The following is a 14,489-nucleotide window of genomic DNA, read 5'->3' as shown; positions in this document are numbered from 1 at the left end:
CATAGCCTCCACATCTCCATCTATCCCCTGCCACCAGACCACTTCCCGGCAGCGCTGTTTGACCTTGACAATGCAGAGGTGGCCTTCATGAGCCATGGACAGGACACGTGTCTGTAGACACGTGTCAAGGCCCAGCTGGCCACTGCAGTGGCTGAAGGGGAGGAGCTGTTGGGGGACCGGTCTTTCCACTCACCAGGCAGGCTGTGCAGTCTCTCACCATAGCCTCCACATCTCCATCTATCTAAGCGAATATTTACTGGCCCTTTTAGTGGAAACCTATAAGTAAAAAAAAATAGGTCGGGGGATATTGTATAACAGTCTATTTTTAACGGATTTCCCTTCTATGGGCAAAAACTGTTGGTTCATTTTTATTGATCCCCTTCGAGAATTTGTGTGGAAAGGGGAGGGTCTGGGGCGGGCTATATTCTCGCCTTTCTCCTTTGTAAAGCGTATTGTATTGCCTTTGGGCCGATATGATGTTAACTGCGCCTATTCCTTGATTCATTCTGCCGCGGCACTCCAAACAATTATAGGACGAACAACAATGTTCGTCCTATCCACTCCAATCGTGGTCCTGCATTGAGTTTAAATCCAACTCTAACGAATAAATGTTCCAGTTTTAAGTTTCATAGAATATTTATACATTCCCAGGGCAGGTTAAATAAGTGCACGGCCTGTGCTCGTAACACGCTTGTAAAATGCAGTCGTCAATTGATTGAATGGGTTATTTCATACATCATCCCAACCAAAATTTGGAATTAATCAAATAAACTACAGATAGATAATACTGAAATGGCTACTTTTTGGTTGAACACATTTGAACGAAATATTTATGATCCCCCAATTTTGACCTGAAGTCGGCGCCACTGATTGATAGACTGTCGGAATGGCGGTACTAAAAGGTGTCGGAATGGGGGCATATCGAAATGGCAGCATGTCGGACTGGCAGCATGTCGGACTGGCAACATGTCTGAATGGCAGCATGTAACCACTATTACTAACCCTACAGCTACTACTACTACTACTACTACTTCAGTAACTACTACCATTACTAATACTACTACTACTACAGCTAGTACCACTACTACTACTATCTTTCAGCTTTGACAGTATTACAGTTTAACTTCCAGATTTTGTAACAATGTATTTAAGCACTTGCTTCTTCAGGTAATGTAATTCAGCGTCAGTTTTCGATTTCAGTTTCATCAGTTCAATTCATTTTACATTTCTGCATTTTTAGCAATGCTTTGCGCTTTTCATTCAGCTGTCACTTAATTTGTTTCCAACCATTTACATTTTCTTGAATGGTGTGCATGTTTACATTGTTTACTCCATTTAGTCTTTTGAACCCTTAATGTTTCTTTATGTCTTAATCTATGTGGTTTTATTAAAAAATATTTTCAACCTCACTTTGTACTACAGCACTCACCACATTTTCTAGTTATATATATATCATCATATTTCATTTTACCCACTTTTTTTGTCTGTAAAGACAGAAGCATAGATTAAAGTAACGACTAAAGGCAAGTGATTATGTGTATGTTCAACATATGATGCTACTTGTGGATGCAATACAATTTAATCACATGAGCAAAAACACGCCATTAAGTAGACATACCGTTTAAACCAGTGAGATATTTATTTTCTTGTGAGTTCAAGCTCACAAGGCAGGATTCAGAATAGTTGCAGCAGAACCATCCTCTGATGCTCGTCCCAAATGTAGGACAACTGTTTAATTCAATGACTAGGATTCATTATATAAAAATAAAATAATTGATAGCTGTTTGGGAGTTAAACCCTTTGCTAACCCCGGAGTTACTGTATCATTTATGCCATCATGAATCCACTTGTCAACTTTAAAAACAATACTGAACATATGAAGCCCATTTAAACCCAACAGAAACCAACACTGAGTGCTTTGCGAGGGAGACTGAAACACATCTGAATGTCGCTCCGTTAGTCTGCCTGTAAACGGTTTCTCCAAAGCACTCAATCATCTACTTACAATTGAAAAATACAGAATAAGAATAACCAGAAATCCCAAATAACATTAGTCGTAATTAAAACACAAGTTTAATGTGATATCAGTAACCAGGTAAGGAAGGGCTTGACATCAGCCAAGGTCATTACAATCTGCATATTAAATGAATCAATCTTTATACTCCATTTGAAAATAGTATGCTACAGCTGTAGCATAAGCCGTGGTGTCAGACTTCAAGTGAGAGTAACTTCAATTGGATGGACAAAACTGGGGCCTCTGTGATGCTAATCCCAAGTGTTTGATGCAAAGTATTTTGATCGGTAGACGATAGCTGAGGGCTTCTGGGTCAGAGTGGGCTCTGCAAAGAAATAATGAGAGTGATGAGCCAATCTTTAAGTAAAAAACAACTGATTAAATAAGTGACCGAAGCAAACACAGTTTACAGTTGTCAGGGGACTTGCCATAGTCTGTATGGTGAGTGACAAATGTATATGAATTCAGCAAATTGGTTAAAGAAAAAGCTGCAATAACCAGTGCTGGCCAAGAGATGATGCAGTTTCTCAACTTTATATTGTATGGCAGGGTAAGGCTTAGAATCAGGAACAGACTCACAGTGTGGGCAGGTCATTCTCCATCGTCCACCATGCCTTTGATTTCTCCCTCTGCTCTCATCTAAAAAACAAGGAAACACAATGTCAAGGAACAGTGCTGGAGCAAAACACCCCAAAATCTGTCAATGGGCATCATGCCAATGTATTTGTGATCGTCTTTAACGGCTGTTAAATGAAGTCACCTGTTCCTAAGTGAGTGCATGCCTTCATGAGCATGTGAAGTAGTAACATGCATACACCAAAGCTTGTATATAAGGAAGAGCATTTCATAATAATAGGCGCCAGGCAAATGTCAAAATTGGTTTTGACATATTCATTTGTCAAAACCATGTAACAGGAATCATTTGGCCGAACAACATCGATTCTTTTGCTTTGCCCAACGTATGTGACTCATACAACAAGTCTAGACTACTCGTAGATTTGGTGTTTGCAGAGGAGAACATGTGAATGGTGAATGTGAGAAGTGCTTTTAAATGGCTTGTGAGAGCACACCTTCAGAGTGACTCATCTATGAACTCACTGGTGTTGCTCGGTTATTAGGTTATAGGTTGGGAGAAATTAAAATGTGCATCCTCCTTGACTCTCCTCCCACTCTATTTGTTTGGTACAACACGCCTTGTACCAGGCGTGTTGTACCAAACTTATAGAGCGGAAGGAGAGTCAAGGAGGAAAAAAACAAATGGTAAATGAACTGCAATTATATAGCGCTTTTATCCAAAGCGCTTTACAATATTGCCAGACATTAACCCATTCATGCACACAGTCACACAGCAACAGCAGAGTCAACCATGCAAGATGAAAGCAAGCTCGTCAGGAGCAGGTGTCTCGCGAAGCAGGGATCGAACCAGCAACCTTGTGGTTACCAGCCAAGCCGCTCTACCTCCTGAGCTACTGCCGCCCCACTTGTACCAAGTACAGAGAGCAGAGCTTACCTTGTCCAGCTCCTTCTGGGTCTCCTCCTCCATGCGCCTGATGTCGTCCATGGACAGCTCCACCCACTGGTCCAACGAGCAGAACAGCTGCCTGTGGAAGTTGTTAAACAAACGTGCCTCTTGCTGTGGAGAGAAGGAGGGGGCCGGGTGTGAAGGAGAGAGAACGAGTGAGATGGAGGACCAAAGCAACACAATGGGATGAAACAAGGAGAGAAAAGGTTATTTACCTTATGGATTAAATTCTCCATTTTGCCTTGAATTACTCTCCATTTGAAATGGACCGTTACAAGCTTGTAAGCACACATGTGAGGACAGGCCGAATTGTTCTTCAGCTCTGTCTGAAAAAACGATGTTTGGTAATATAAAACAGCTATTTTATTGTCAAACATTATGTTATGGCAACTGCCAAACTTTATTATATGTCCTGATGGTGAACTCACAACCAGAGTTTCTAAAGCAATATTAGGTACAAAGAATTCGGCACATGAAGTTACCTAGCACAAATAAGAGCATCACAGAATGGGACAGAATACTGGTACCTTCCAGTTAGGTCCCAGGTGCCCTCGGCTGGTCTTCTTTGATACGAAGGTGGCAGGATCTTCATCCGGCTTGTAATCCTGCATAAACAATATCAACAATAAGTTTTAAAAAAAACCTAAATACCTTGAAACAGAGCTAGGGTACCCACAAAGGTTTTAGAGACACCAAGCAAAGCTGAAAGCTGCATCTCACCCCTAAACCTACCTTTTGTCCTACTTGAGTTCGGTCAGCGATGTCGATGTGAATCACCTCTGCCTTCTTCCAGTCATCAGGGTCTAGTCCGTGAACCTGCAAAGGGGCCATGCACCTCGATGGTTACAATGGACATTAAAGAAAAACGAACCCTGAAACCACTTATGTAATATGGATTAATCCTGGTCCAAATCACCACTCAAATTTATCTTGTTTTGAAAATGTAGGATGCGATGTAAATATGAACTAAAATTGCCATCTGTTCAATGCAAGTTCAATGCATGCTATTGCATGTGCAACCTTTTTGAAACATTAAAAATGCCTGAAAATAGACTACAGAAGCAATGCATTTTATTTATTATTTTCATTTTATATTTTAGCATTTTAAAATCAGTAACACATAGTATACTGTGCAACGTGTCGTTGGGACTACAGGCTTGTAGTCCACGTTGAGTCGTCTTACATTGTCCGTCTGTCCCATATCGGGCTTGTGCCACGTCTCAATCTTGATGAAGAAGTTCTCACCCATGTATTCATTCTGTGGAGGAGGGGGTTGATAAAGTAAGTTAGTTCTGCACGCACACACACACACACACACACACACACACACACACACACACACACACACACACACATACACACACACACAAACACAAACGTGAAATCAAGCTTGACATTGCAAGACTCATTTAATCTAGTTACAGTCTCATCTTTCAGCTAAAAAGCAATAGGTGGTAAAATGTTTTGCAACACATGACCCATTTCCATACGCATGTGCTGGCTTGGCTCGGCTAGGCTCTGTGCAGTGGCCCAGGGCAGCTTGTAATGCCTCTCCATTACAACAGGGCTACCCTCAAGCCTCAAGGTTAGAGAAAATCATCAAACAAAAGTCACTGTGGTGTGCGTTTATCTAATCCTTCAGTAACCTTTGTTAATTATATAGTTATAGGAACAAACAAATAATAATGAACCAAAAGGATGCACTACTACTGTGTTTAGTGTGGGCCTATATTCCTACAATTTGAGACAACATCCCGTTCCAACAACCAACCAGGCCCATCATCACCACTGCGGTGTGTCTGGCGTGCTTGTCCTGACACTGAAGAGGGTCCAGACCATCATTTAGAAACAACTGGTGCAAGAGACAACGTTGCTGCCAGTCTCCTGTAACCAGTTTGTGAACGTTCTACTCTGCTCTGAATTCAAGTTGCAATCTCTTCATGACATGGTCGTGCCTTTCCCTCGGCACTTCAAAGTCACAAAAAAGGGACTCCGGCGGCGAGGACACAGTGGACGTGAGGAGCTTAGTCTGGCTCATGGCTGATTGGGAAGTCTGCGCCTGAGAAAGGGTTAAGCTTCTTGAACACTCCTAGTTCGCCACAGTTTGTGGCGTATTTCACACAAAACATCTCATGCACCACGTTCATTGCTTAAGGACAATGTCACAAAGTTGGAGTGGGTCGTACCAATATGTTGGATATATATATATATATATATATATATATATATATATTATTATTATGTAAGAATGGAACTGAACCCCTATTTCATATATATATATATATATATATATATATATATATATATATGAAATAGGGGTTCAGTTCCATTCTTACATAATAATAATAACGATAATATGAAGCTTAACAGAAAACTCAGGGACCAGGGCTGGGCTGCAGTACTTACAGTTAGAACTGGATCAGTGTTGGGAGAGGGAGGTCACAGCAGACAGACGGGTCAGTACAGGGAAGAGAAGAAACACACTCCTTTACATTTGTAGTATTTCACCAATACCATGAGAATAGTTCTGCCCTGGCAGAAGGAGTGCAACACTCTTTAATGTCGGTCGAGCGCAGTCAGTCTTCTAACTTGGTGTTTATATTCTCCAAGCTTGTTCATGTGTATGATATATGATATTAGGTTTTTAAACTTTGTAAACTGCCTGACTGAAATCGCCACATGAGGTACAAAGGGTCTGATCGGTTTCCCCAACATTAGAGGGGATGTTTTTGTTTTCATTCTTTAAACTACAGTCACAGTAGGAAAGATAAATAGTCATCAGCCTGTTGAAGGATTTGGCCAGTTTGCTAAGACTAAGGTTAATTGCTGACATTGTCGAGGTGAAAATCAGGACTTGTATTCAACATACAGCCTCTGGCAGCATTGGCACGTCACTACACAGGGCAGCTGGCGAGCCATTGAAATCCACTCTGTGTGAATACTTTTCGAAATACAGCCTCAGCATTCAGAGTTTACACACAGAGTGCTTATGCCCAACCAGGCCCGTTAACATGCACGTACCTAGGTTAGACAAAAGATACAGCTATGGGAGCCGCTAAACACTCTTTAGTGTTTCATAATGGATATCAATTAATCACCAATGCCGGAACCCATCTAGAATTACTCCCCATCATAAATCATGGCTGATTTATGTCTGAACTTCAATAGTCATCCTTGGGTCCTCACAAACGGGCCAAATCCACCGGCCACATACACCTGTACCTGTGTGTGTGTGTACCTGTGTGTGTGTGTGTGTGTGTGTGTGTGTGTGTGTGTGTGTGTGTGTGTGTGTGTGTGTGTGTGTGTGTGTCTTACTTGTTCGACAATATGGATAGGCATTCCAGGCCTTCTCGTGAACCTCAAGAGAACCTTTGGGTGCCATCACACGAAGAAATTTTGGAACTTTACTGCGGATAAAAATAAATGTATTCAGAATGGAGCGACACCTCATCTTACCCCATGCTCATGTGATCATAATAATTATGAGTCCAGGTCACCCTATACACCTTTAAAAGCCGATGAGCAGACCCAATTCATTCCATCATAGCGACCCCTTCAGCGTATGACAAGGGATCCATCCTAGTGATGAATAGAAAACAATAATCTGTCCCGGGTCCTACCTCTGCAGGTAGTAGATCTTGTGCGTGTACTGCCCCTTCTCCCCGTCCTTCTCGTAGGGCTCGTTGACCAGCACCTTCACGCCCTCGCCCCCGCCCGTCTCGTTCTTGCTGGCCTCCGCCACGGCGTACAGCTGACCCACCTGGTACTGCACACACACATCAGGGAGATACACAAGAAATGCAACAATGACACACGCACAAGCAAAACAAAGCTGAAAAGATTGGGACAACAGCCACATGCAGGGGGCAGGGACACAGCACCATGTGACCACACGTCCTGACCTCAGTTAACCATTTCCTCCTCCTTATCGGAGACACTCAGTACGTTTACATGCACAGCTTAATCAGATTACAGCCATAGTTCGACTATGCTCCGTAATTGGACAACTGCAATTGTCCGAGTATACATGGCGGTGAGAAAATCGATTCATTGGCCGAAGCATGTCATACCCCGGTACGATAGGTGGCGCTGTACCCATTTGAACTAGTGGTAATAAAACCACCGGCTGACCTCTTTACGTCACCAGCAACAACGAACTCAGGCGGCATTCGAGAAAGATGTTTTCAGTAGACAGCTGTCAGTTCGGGTCCATGTCATTTCTCCGACGCTCCATTGTTACGACCTCTCGGCCGTATGCGGACTCCTGCCGGAGGAGCTCCACCGCCGACGTGTGTGCCGTGTGTGTCCTCCGGGTGGAGAGCCCCTCCGGCGGGAGTCCGTATGTGATGTTCAGGCCACGGAGCCGACAGAACGGACGGACCCACAATGCATTTCGAGAGCACCCCATGCAAAGTCAATGAGGTCCGTCGACCGATGCATGTAGCGTGAATGAAAGGTTATGCTCTATGTTAGATACGCATACTGATACGGACAGAAAATCTGTCCGTACTTGTTACGTATTTTAAGCACATAAGCTGCCCCCACAGTCACTAGGAAGCAGGATCGAGCACACAAGCTGCATTACTTCCACATAGCCACATGGGAACAGGATCAAACATATAAGCTGTAATTACTATACATAGCCACAGGGGGAGCAGGACGCAACATACAAGCTGCATTAACTACCCAGCCACAGATGGCAGCACCTTTAGACAGGTGAGGAAGCTGGAGCCAATACGTCACATAGGCCACGCCTACTTCACATAGGCCACGCCTAGTTGATACAAACGGGGAGCGGGAGTCAGATGAGGTCAGAGTCATATGGCAGCCCCGGGGTTAGAAGTAGCTCTGAGGTATTTCTCTCCACGCCTGTTAAATACAATTCCCCTCCTTTTGCTTCATAGTTACCATACCGAAATACTTTAACAAATAAAGTGAGTTAAAAGTGATCCGGATTGAACTACTTTCTTCAAGAACACGACATACTCTGCGTACATTTTGCCCGTATGTCCCCTAGAGGATGTTTTGCTCAACGTCCATTCCAATGTAAAAGACGCATGAAAGTATGAGGGCAGTGACGTTTAGACCGTTGATAACGTATGTCTCTATTTACGCATGAAATGGGGGCATAACTGAGCCTTTATGCAACTCAATCTAATAATCTAGGGGTCTTAATAAGACTATGAGAAACTCAATTTGGTTAGATTTTAGTCCAACTAAGGTGTATACATGCATCTTAATAATCCAATCATAGTTGGACCAACCCAATAATTCGATTTTCTTGAGTGTCATGTAAACGCACTGACTGACTTCAGCACTTCAAATCCTTCCCTTCAGCAAAAGAGTCCTGTCCACTACGAACTTTGGCCCACACACACACACACACGTTGGAGTGAGACGTGGAGTCGCTCTGTTACTAATGCCGCATGCATGAGTCACATGGGCAGTGCCACAGAAGGTTGAGTCATCGACCAAGAGACTGTGTAGGGCTTTAAAAGAAAACACAGAATCACCAGGACACCGTTAAACACATCAACACCTCTGTATGCATCGTGTTCCCCTGATGATAAAGTTGGGCCCCGCCAGGCCTGGATAGCGTAAGCCCTCATACAGAAAGCATGGATGCCTACTCTAAGCCCTCATACACAGAGCAACCTCTAAGCCCTCATACAGAGTAGTCTGGATGAAGTCTCTAAGCCCTCATACACAGAGTAGTCTGAATGCAGTCTCTTAGCCCTCATACCCAGAGTAGCCTAGATGCAGTCTCTAAGCCCTTATACACAGAGTAGCCTGAATGCAGTGTTTTAGCCCTCATACCCAGAGTAGCCTGGATGAAGTCTTTCTGTCTCTGGCGAAGTGACAGAACTGACCCGACTGGGGGCTTTTGGTTCTGCTGCGTGGATGCTCCCGTAGGTTGCTGTGATCGACTAGGATCTCAGGAATGTGACTTGACGTGTAGAACCAGTGTGCGCGTGTGTCACATTGGCCTTGCCTGTCTGATCCATCATAGACTACAGCGACAACAAAGACAAGTTGAACAGTTTCATGGTACCGGTCTGTCGGTCAGGTTCAGCCAGATCAGGACCAGATCGCTTTTGGCTTTTGTCTGAAGAAACGGCAAGCGGTGACAAGTCAGTGTGTTAGTCTTTGCCATGGTATTAGATCACATCCTCATAACTAGGCCTATTTCTGAGTTTTATTTAGAACATAACATTCCTAAAGTAAATAGAGTATATCTCCACAACTGTCAGGGCAATAACATGAAATATTGAAAAAAATTATAAAAAAAGATAACACCTGTGAGATTGTTGCGCAAGTGAAATAATCAATGTGGATACTACTTGGTAAGAGTGAAAATGTCCACTTATGCTACACAGCATAAGTGGAAGATTTCATTTCTGCCTGAAATAAACATCATGTTTTAGATGAAATACCACTTAGCGCAAATCAGTTGGTCACCCTATTACTCTTTAGGGCCATAGGACAAGAGCTGAGTTGAATAAGTACCTGGGTTAATGTGTGATGCCAATAAAGTGAAGTAGAGCAGCGATAGAGGTTTTAGTAGAGGTAGGTTTAGGCAGATCTCCAAATAATCAATAAATCCAAGGCAAATTTGACAATATCAACTTGATGAAATACAAACTGGTAGATATCTTCAGAACCCAATTTACAAATTTGACATATGACCCCTCAATTTAAAAGGTCAGGTCGAATAGAATTTAATGACACCAAGCCAAACAAAGTAGTAGTAGCACCATAAGGCTATCAGAAAGTGATGAAGAATGTGTGTTGTTGTTGAAGGCAATTTAGCTATTTCTTCTGAAACCCTCTCTTAGCACACACAATGTTTAGTTGCAAATATTGGCCAGACACTGGATTATCCATTTATGGTGATTTAATGTGATTAAACAGAATCATAAAAATAAAATAGGTAAGACAACATTTTTGTTTGTAAAAAGAAAAAGTGAAGTTTGTTCTTGACTTTTTCATTAATTTTTTTTTTTGCCTCTAGTTCGGCAGAGTGGACTGTTGGAATCAGTGTCTCAGCTTTCATTTGATATAGAGTTTGTGTCAATCAAATCACAAGAAAAATATCACTTTTGCTGTGAATGTGAGCAGTTCTCTACAACTCTTTTTGTAGCCTGCTTCTTATTTTGTTTGGGGGTTGGAATTTTCTTTTGTTTGGTCAACAATGGCTATGATATACTGAAAATTCAATATAATCTTTCTAGGGGTGTCTCAAATGGCTTTTTTGTTTAAATAAAGCTTAAATAAATGCCTTGATGCCAACATCTTTGCACATTGTGGTGGTGGGGGGGCTTTACCCGGTTATGGGATTTTGGGATGAAGAGGTCAAGAGTAGGGCTTTATATTAATACAAGGATGAAGAATAGCAAGACTGATACTCCCTCAGGCTTAAAAAGCATGGCTCTTTAACAATATTTCACTTCATGGACTCAAGACTCGATGTAGGCTAACTAGGGGAGAAAAATGTATGAATAAATAACTAGATTAATCTTATAATCGCAATTATTACCTTCTGTGATTCAGAATAAATTCCACAACTTCCTTTTATTTGATTTCTAACCCTTCACATTATTGCAATCTGTTGATATAACCTTTTCATAGCGCAAAGCGGTCTGGCGTAGATTCGAGACCCTATGTTTCCTGAACATAGAGACCCATATGTACTGAATCAACAATCGATTTTGGATCCAATGCTGGCCCCAAGAAACAAAATCGACTCAGATCGTGAGATACTGAAAGGCTCACAGCCCTAAGGCTAGCACACTAGCAGACTTAATAGTTTTCCCTAGGCTAGTGGTTCCGAAACATTTAACAGTCATGTACCCTCTGTGACAATTTACACAGTGTAGCCCGAGCATCACGGACAGCTCACTAAAATGGTTTTGTTCTTAATTCTGCTGAATAAACTTGATAAAACTTGAATAAATTTGAACAGGCATTTACATATATACACAACATACAAAAACGAGACCAAGAGTAAACTGTGTAGATCTTTCAGTGATTTAGTTTCCTGTCATGGATAAAAGGAAGGGGAGTATTGCAACACTGGGCTTCATGCATTTATTTTTGGTACTGAGACTATTTTTGGTACCGAGATCAATCCACCTATCCCACTTTGACAACCGCTGCCCTAAGTGATCGAGAAAGGGATTATAATACCCTAAGTCATTCTCAAAGCACACACAAAAAAACATTTGCTTACTGTGATATTTGCTTAAGGCAATGTGACTTTCTCAGTGTCACCAAGAAGCCAAGGAACAAGTTGGATGGGCAGCAGGATGGCCTTGCCCTTGTGGCCTCCACTCAAACACCCATCCTGGCATGCACGTGTAGGGGAGTCCTCATTGCTTACCCATGGGCAATGATTCCCATTTTCAGTTGCAGTTTAATTCATTACATTCCCTCCCTGAGTCATCCTGTGTCATGATAACCCGTTTTACCTGAAATGACACCCATCACACAAAAGGCATTGGTATTTAACAGGTAGTAAGTACACAGAGGTGCAGGCACACCAGTAGTTCTGGTTTGGCTGAGGTAAAGCCGAAAGATAGATGACATAGGAAAGTTGGACAGTGGGTAGATAGAGTCCTTACCTCTTCCACGGATATGGGCAGGACCACACGGCTGGATAAAATAGAGATGAGAAGGAGATTCATTAGAATTTTCCCTATCAACACTAAAAGAGGAAACGCAGTGGTGGTTTAAACCTATTGGCCTAGCATAGTGAAATGCTGGCTCTGCGATGAGTCAGTGTGACCTTTGGTTGAAGTGGATTGCATCTTGGATGAGTCCATGGTCTTCAGACTGTAGTATCCATGTGACCCTGTCTCCTCACAGTTTGTTTGATTTAATCTGTCTTATACCTTATTAGTCAGTAGGTTACCCCCCTTTTGATCAGTTATTCTACATTTTAAGGACATTTTGGGCCAGAGAGGTTGTTGAAGTCCAAGATCACTTTTAGATAGGTGTATTAATGGGGCTTTTATTCATCAAGAAGGTTGTATCTCGCACTATGAACACATGTAAATATCCATCTTGTGTCTAGGTGTAACCTACATCATGTCTGTCTTGTGTGCTATGATACAGTAGCCATTTAATGGCCACCTGTTGCTGGTCCACTGAGACCTGAATATTTCATTAGAAACAGATCCGTGTGGCAGTGGGGTTGGCTTAAAGCCTCACAGTGGCTTTAAGAAACATGTAAAGACTGTGTTGACATCAAGCAGCACTCATTCATTCCACTGGTCGTCTACATCCACTTAGTGTGAACTAGGATAAAGTATCACTTATCATACTTGCTTGAAACAATTGTGGAAACATTATTTCACTTTGGTCAAGAAAGACTCCCATAATAGGTTGAGATTGTTATTAGTGCCTGCCTTGGTGGTTCGTAAGGGTATATACACCAACATCACCCGCGAAAATTCCTCAAAATAAAAAACGGAAAAATAACACCTGTCTGCTTTCAGGTGACCCTGGACTGGGCCTACATGGTCTATATATACATATAGAGTGCATATGAATACATATACATATACACATATAGGCCTACAGTGTATATGTGTGTGTGTGTGTGTGTGTGTGTGTGTGTGTGTGTGTGTGTGTAATAGAAAGTGCTTCACCTTCACCTTCTAGATACACTCACCTATCAGTAGGTATAACCTTAATAAATGAAGAACGCTTTACACCTTTTATTTAACATTGATCGGACCTCATTGTTCGTGGGGAATCCGGATCGACAGAAAACATCCAGGGCAAATCGCGCTGCATTCTCATTCCAGTGTCTGGTAACTACATTCGTATTGCTCGATTAGGGTCTACTTACAATTCTTTAATGATCATTGTGATTGTACTTTCCGTCCAAAAGCAGCATACACCCTTATTTAGTCCAAAGCCTTCCTTGTCGGTCGACAAAGCCGGTCCTAAAGTTTGGAGTTGTATTGGATTTCTTCCTGAAAGATGCGCTTTGTAGAAAGGGGCGGGGCGTGGAAGTTCGGACCGCCCCTCGCAGCTCCAGGTGATATTGTCTCTGCAGGTGACAACAGCTCCAGGTGATACTATACGTCTGTTACTAGGGTTCCAGGTGATACTATGTGTCTGTTACTAGAGCACCAGGTGATAATTTGTGTGTGTTACTAGAGCTCCAGGTGAAACTATGTGTCTCTTACTAGAGCTCTAGGTGATACTATGTGTCTGTTACTAGAGCTCCAGCTGATACTTTGTGTCTGTTGCTACAGCTCCAGGTGATACGATGTGTCTGTTACTAGAACTCCAGGTGATACTTTGTGTCTGTTACTAGAGCTCCAGGTGAATACTCTGCGTCTGCTGCAGGTGACCAGAGGCCAACACTGTCATCACATCTAGTTGGACCACTTACTTTGTCAACACTGCTTCTTTCCAGGCTTGTTTGACCAGTTATACTTCGGATGAAGTCTTTGGAATAAATGACAAAGGAGTTTCTGTCCTGAATTCTCTTAAGAGGTGTAAGTAAATTCATTCGTTAAAGTTGTCCAACCTACAAGCAATGTTATACATTTAAATAAAAATACATCTCAGCTATATTCAACCTCTGTATATTCGATAATGTTATGTTCTAACAATGTTTTAATTTCACGTATTTTGGCCTATCAAAATATATAGGATAGAATATAAATAGGTTTACAAAGGCGTATTGTAGGTCATAAAAACACAACACGCCGTCTTTACAAATTATATTTATTTTGTATTACGTAGTTCCTTTTTTCTCTCAGTGGAAACAATTAAAAACATAAATCAATACACTATATATATATATATATATATACAATAATATATGTAGGATTAACCTTGGGCGCATGCGTACACTGCGACCGGCAGGAAAAGTTTGGCTGACAATGTTTTAATGTTTTGATCGTGTTTTTATGTTTCACGTTTGTTTGAGTCGGG

At 42.0% G+C, this 14,489-nt stretch overlaps 1 protein-coding gene across 1 annotated transcript; it reads right to left on the bottom strand.

The window, feature by feature from the left end:
- Positions 1–1,615: 1,615 nt before the first annotated feature.
- LOC307072751 (phosphatidylinositol transfer protein alpha isoform-like) lies at positions 1,616–13,519 on the bottom strand. Its single transcript, XM_079732205.1, has 12 exons — positions 13,390–13,519; positions 12,158–12,188; positions 7,157–7,302; positions 6,852–6,943; positions 5,943–5,950; positions 4,720–4,794; positions 4,269–4,352; positions 4,064–4,141; positions 3,752–3,862; positions 3,525–3,647; positions 2,594–2,653; positions 1,616–2,339 (listed from the first exon to the last, which is right to left on the bottom strand). Exons 1-11 carry the CDS (start codon positions 13,404–13,406, stop codon positions 2,606–2,608), a joined length of 813 nt encoding a protein of 270 aa, XP_079588331.1. The 5' UTR covers positions 13,407–13,519; the 3' UTR covers positions 1,616–2,339; positions 2,594–2,605.
- Positions 13,520–14,489: the final 970 nt, after the last annotated feature.

This window comes from Pollachius pollachius, assembly GCF_949987615.1.
Source record: "Pollachius pollachius genome assembly, chromosome: 3".
NCBI classification, from domain to species: Eukaryota; Metazoa; Chordata; class Actinopteri; order Gadiformes; family Gadidae; genus Pollachius; species Pollachius pollachius.
This window is presented reverse-complemented; position numbering and strand designations above follow the sequence as displayed.

What these genes read in the sequence shown, in the direction of transcription:
- LOC307072751 (XM_079732205.1), bottom strand. An exon ending in TGCCCATATCCGTGGAAGAG is followed by an intron (nt 7,303 to 12,157) that starts GTAAGGACTCTA and finishes GTGTGTGTGCAG; the next exon opens with TACCAGGTGGGTCAGCTGTA. An exon ending in TGGAGAATTTAATCCATAAG is followed by an intron (nt 3,648 to 3,751) that starts GTAAATAACCTT and finishes TTCTCTCCACAG; the next exon opens with CAAGAGGCACGTTTGTTTAA.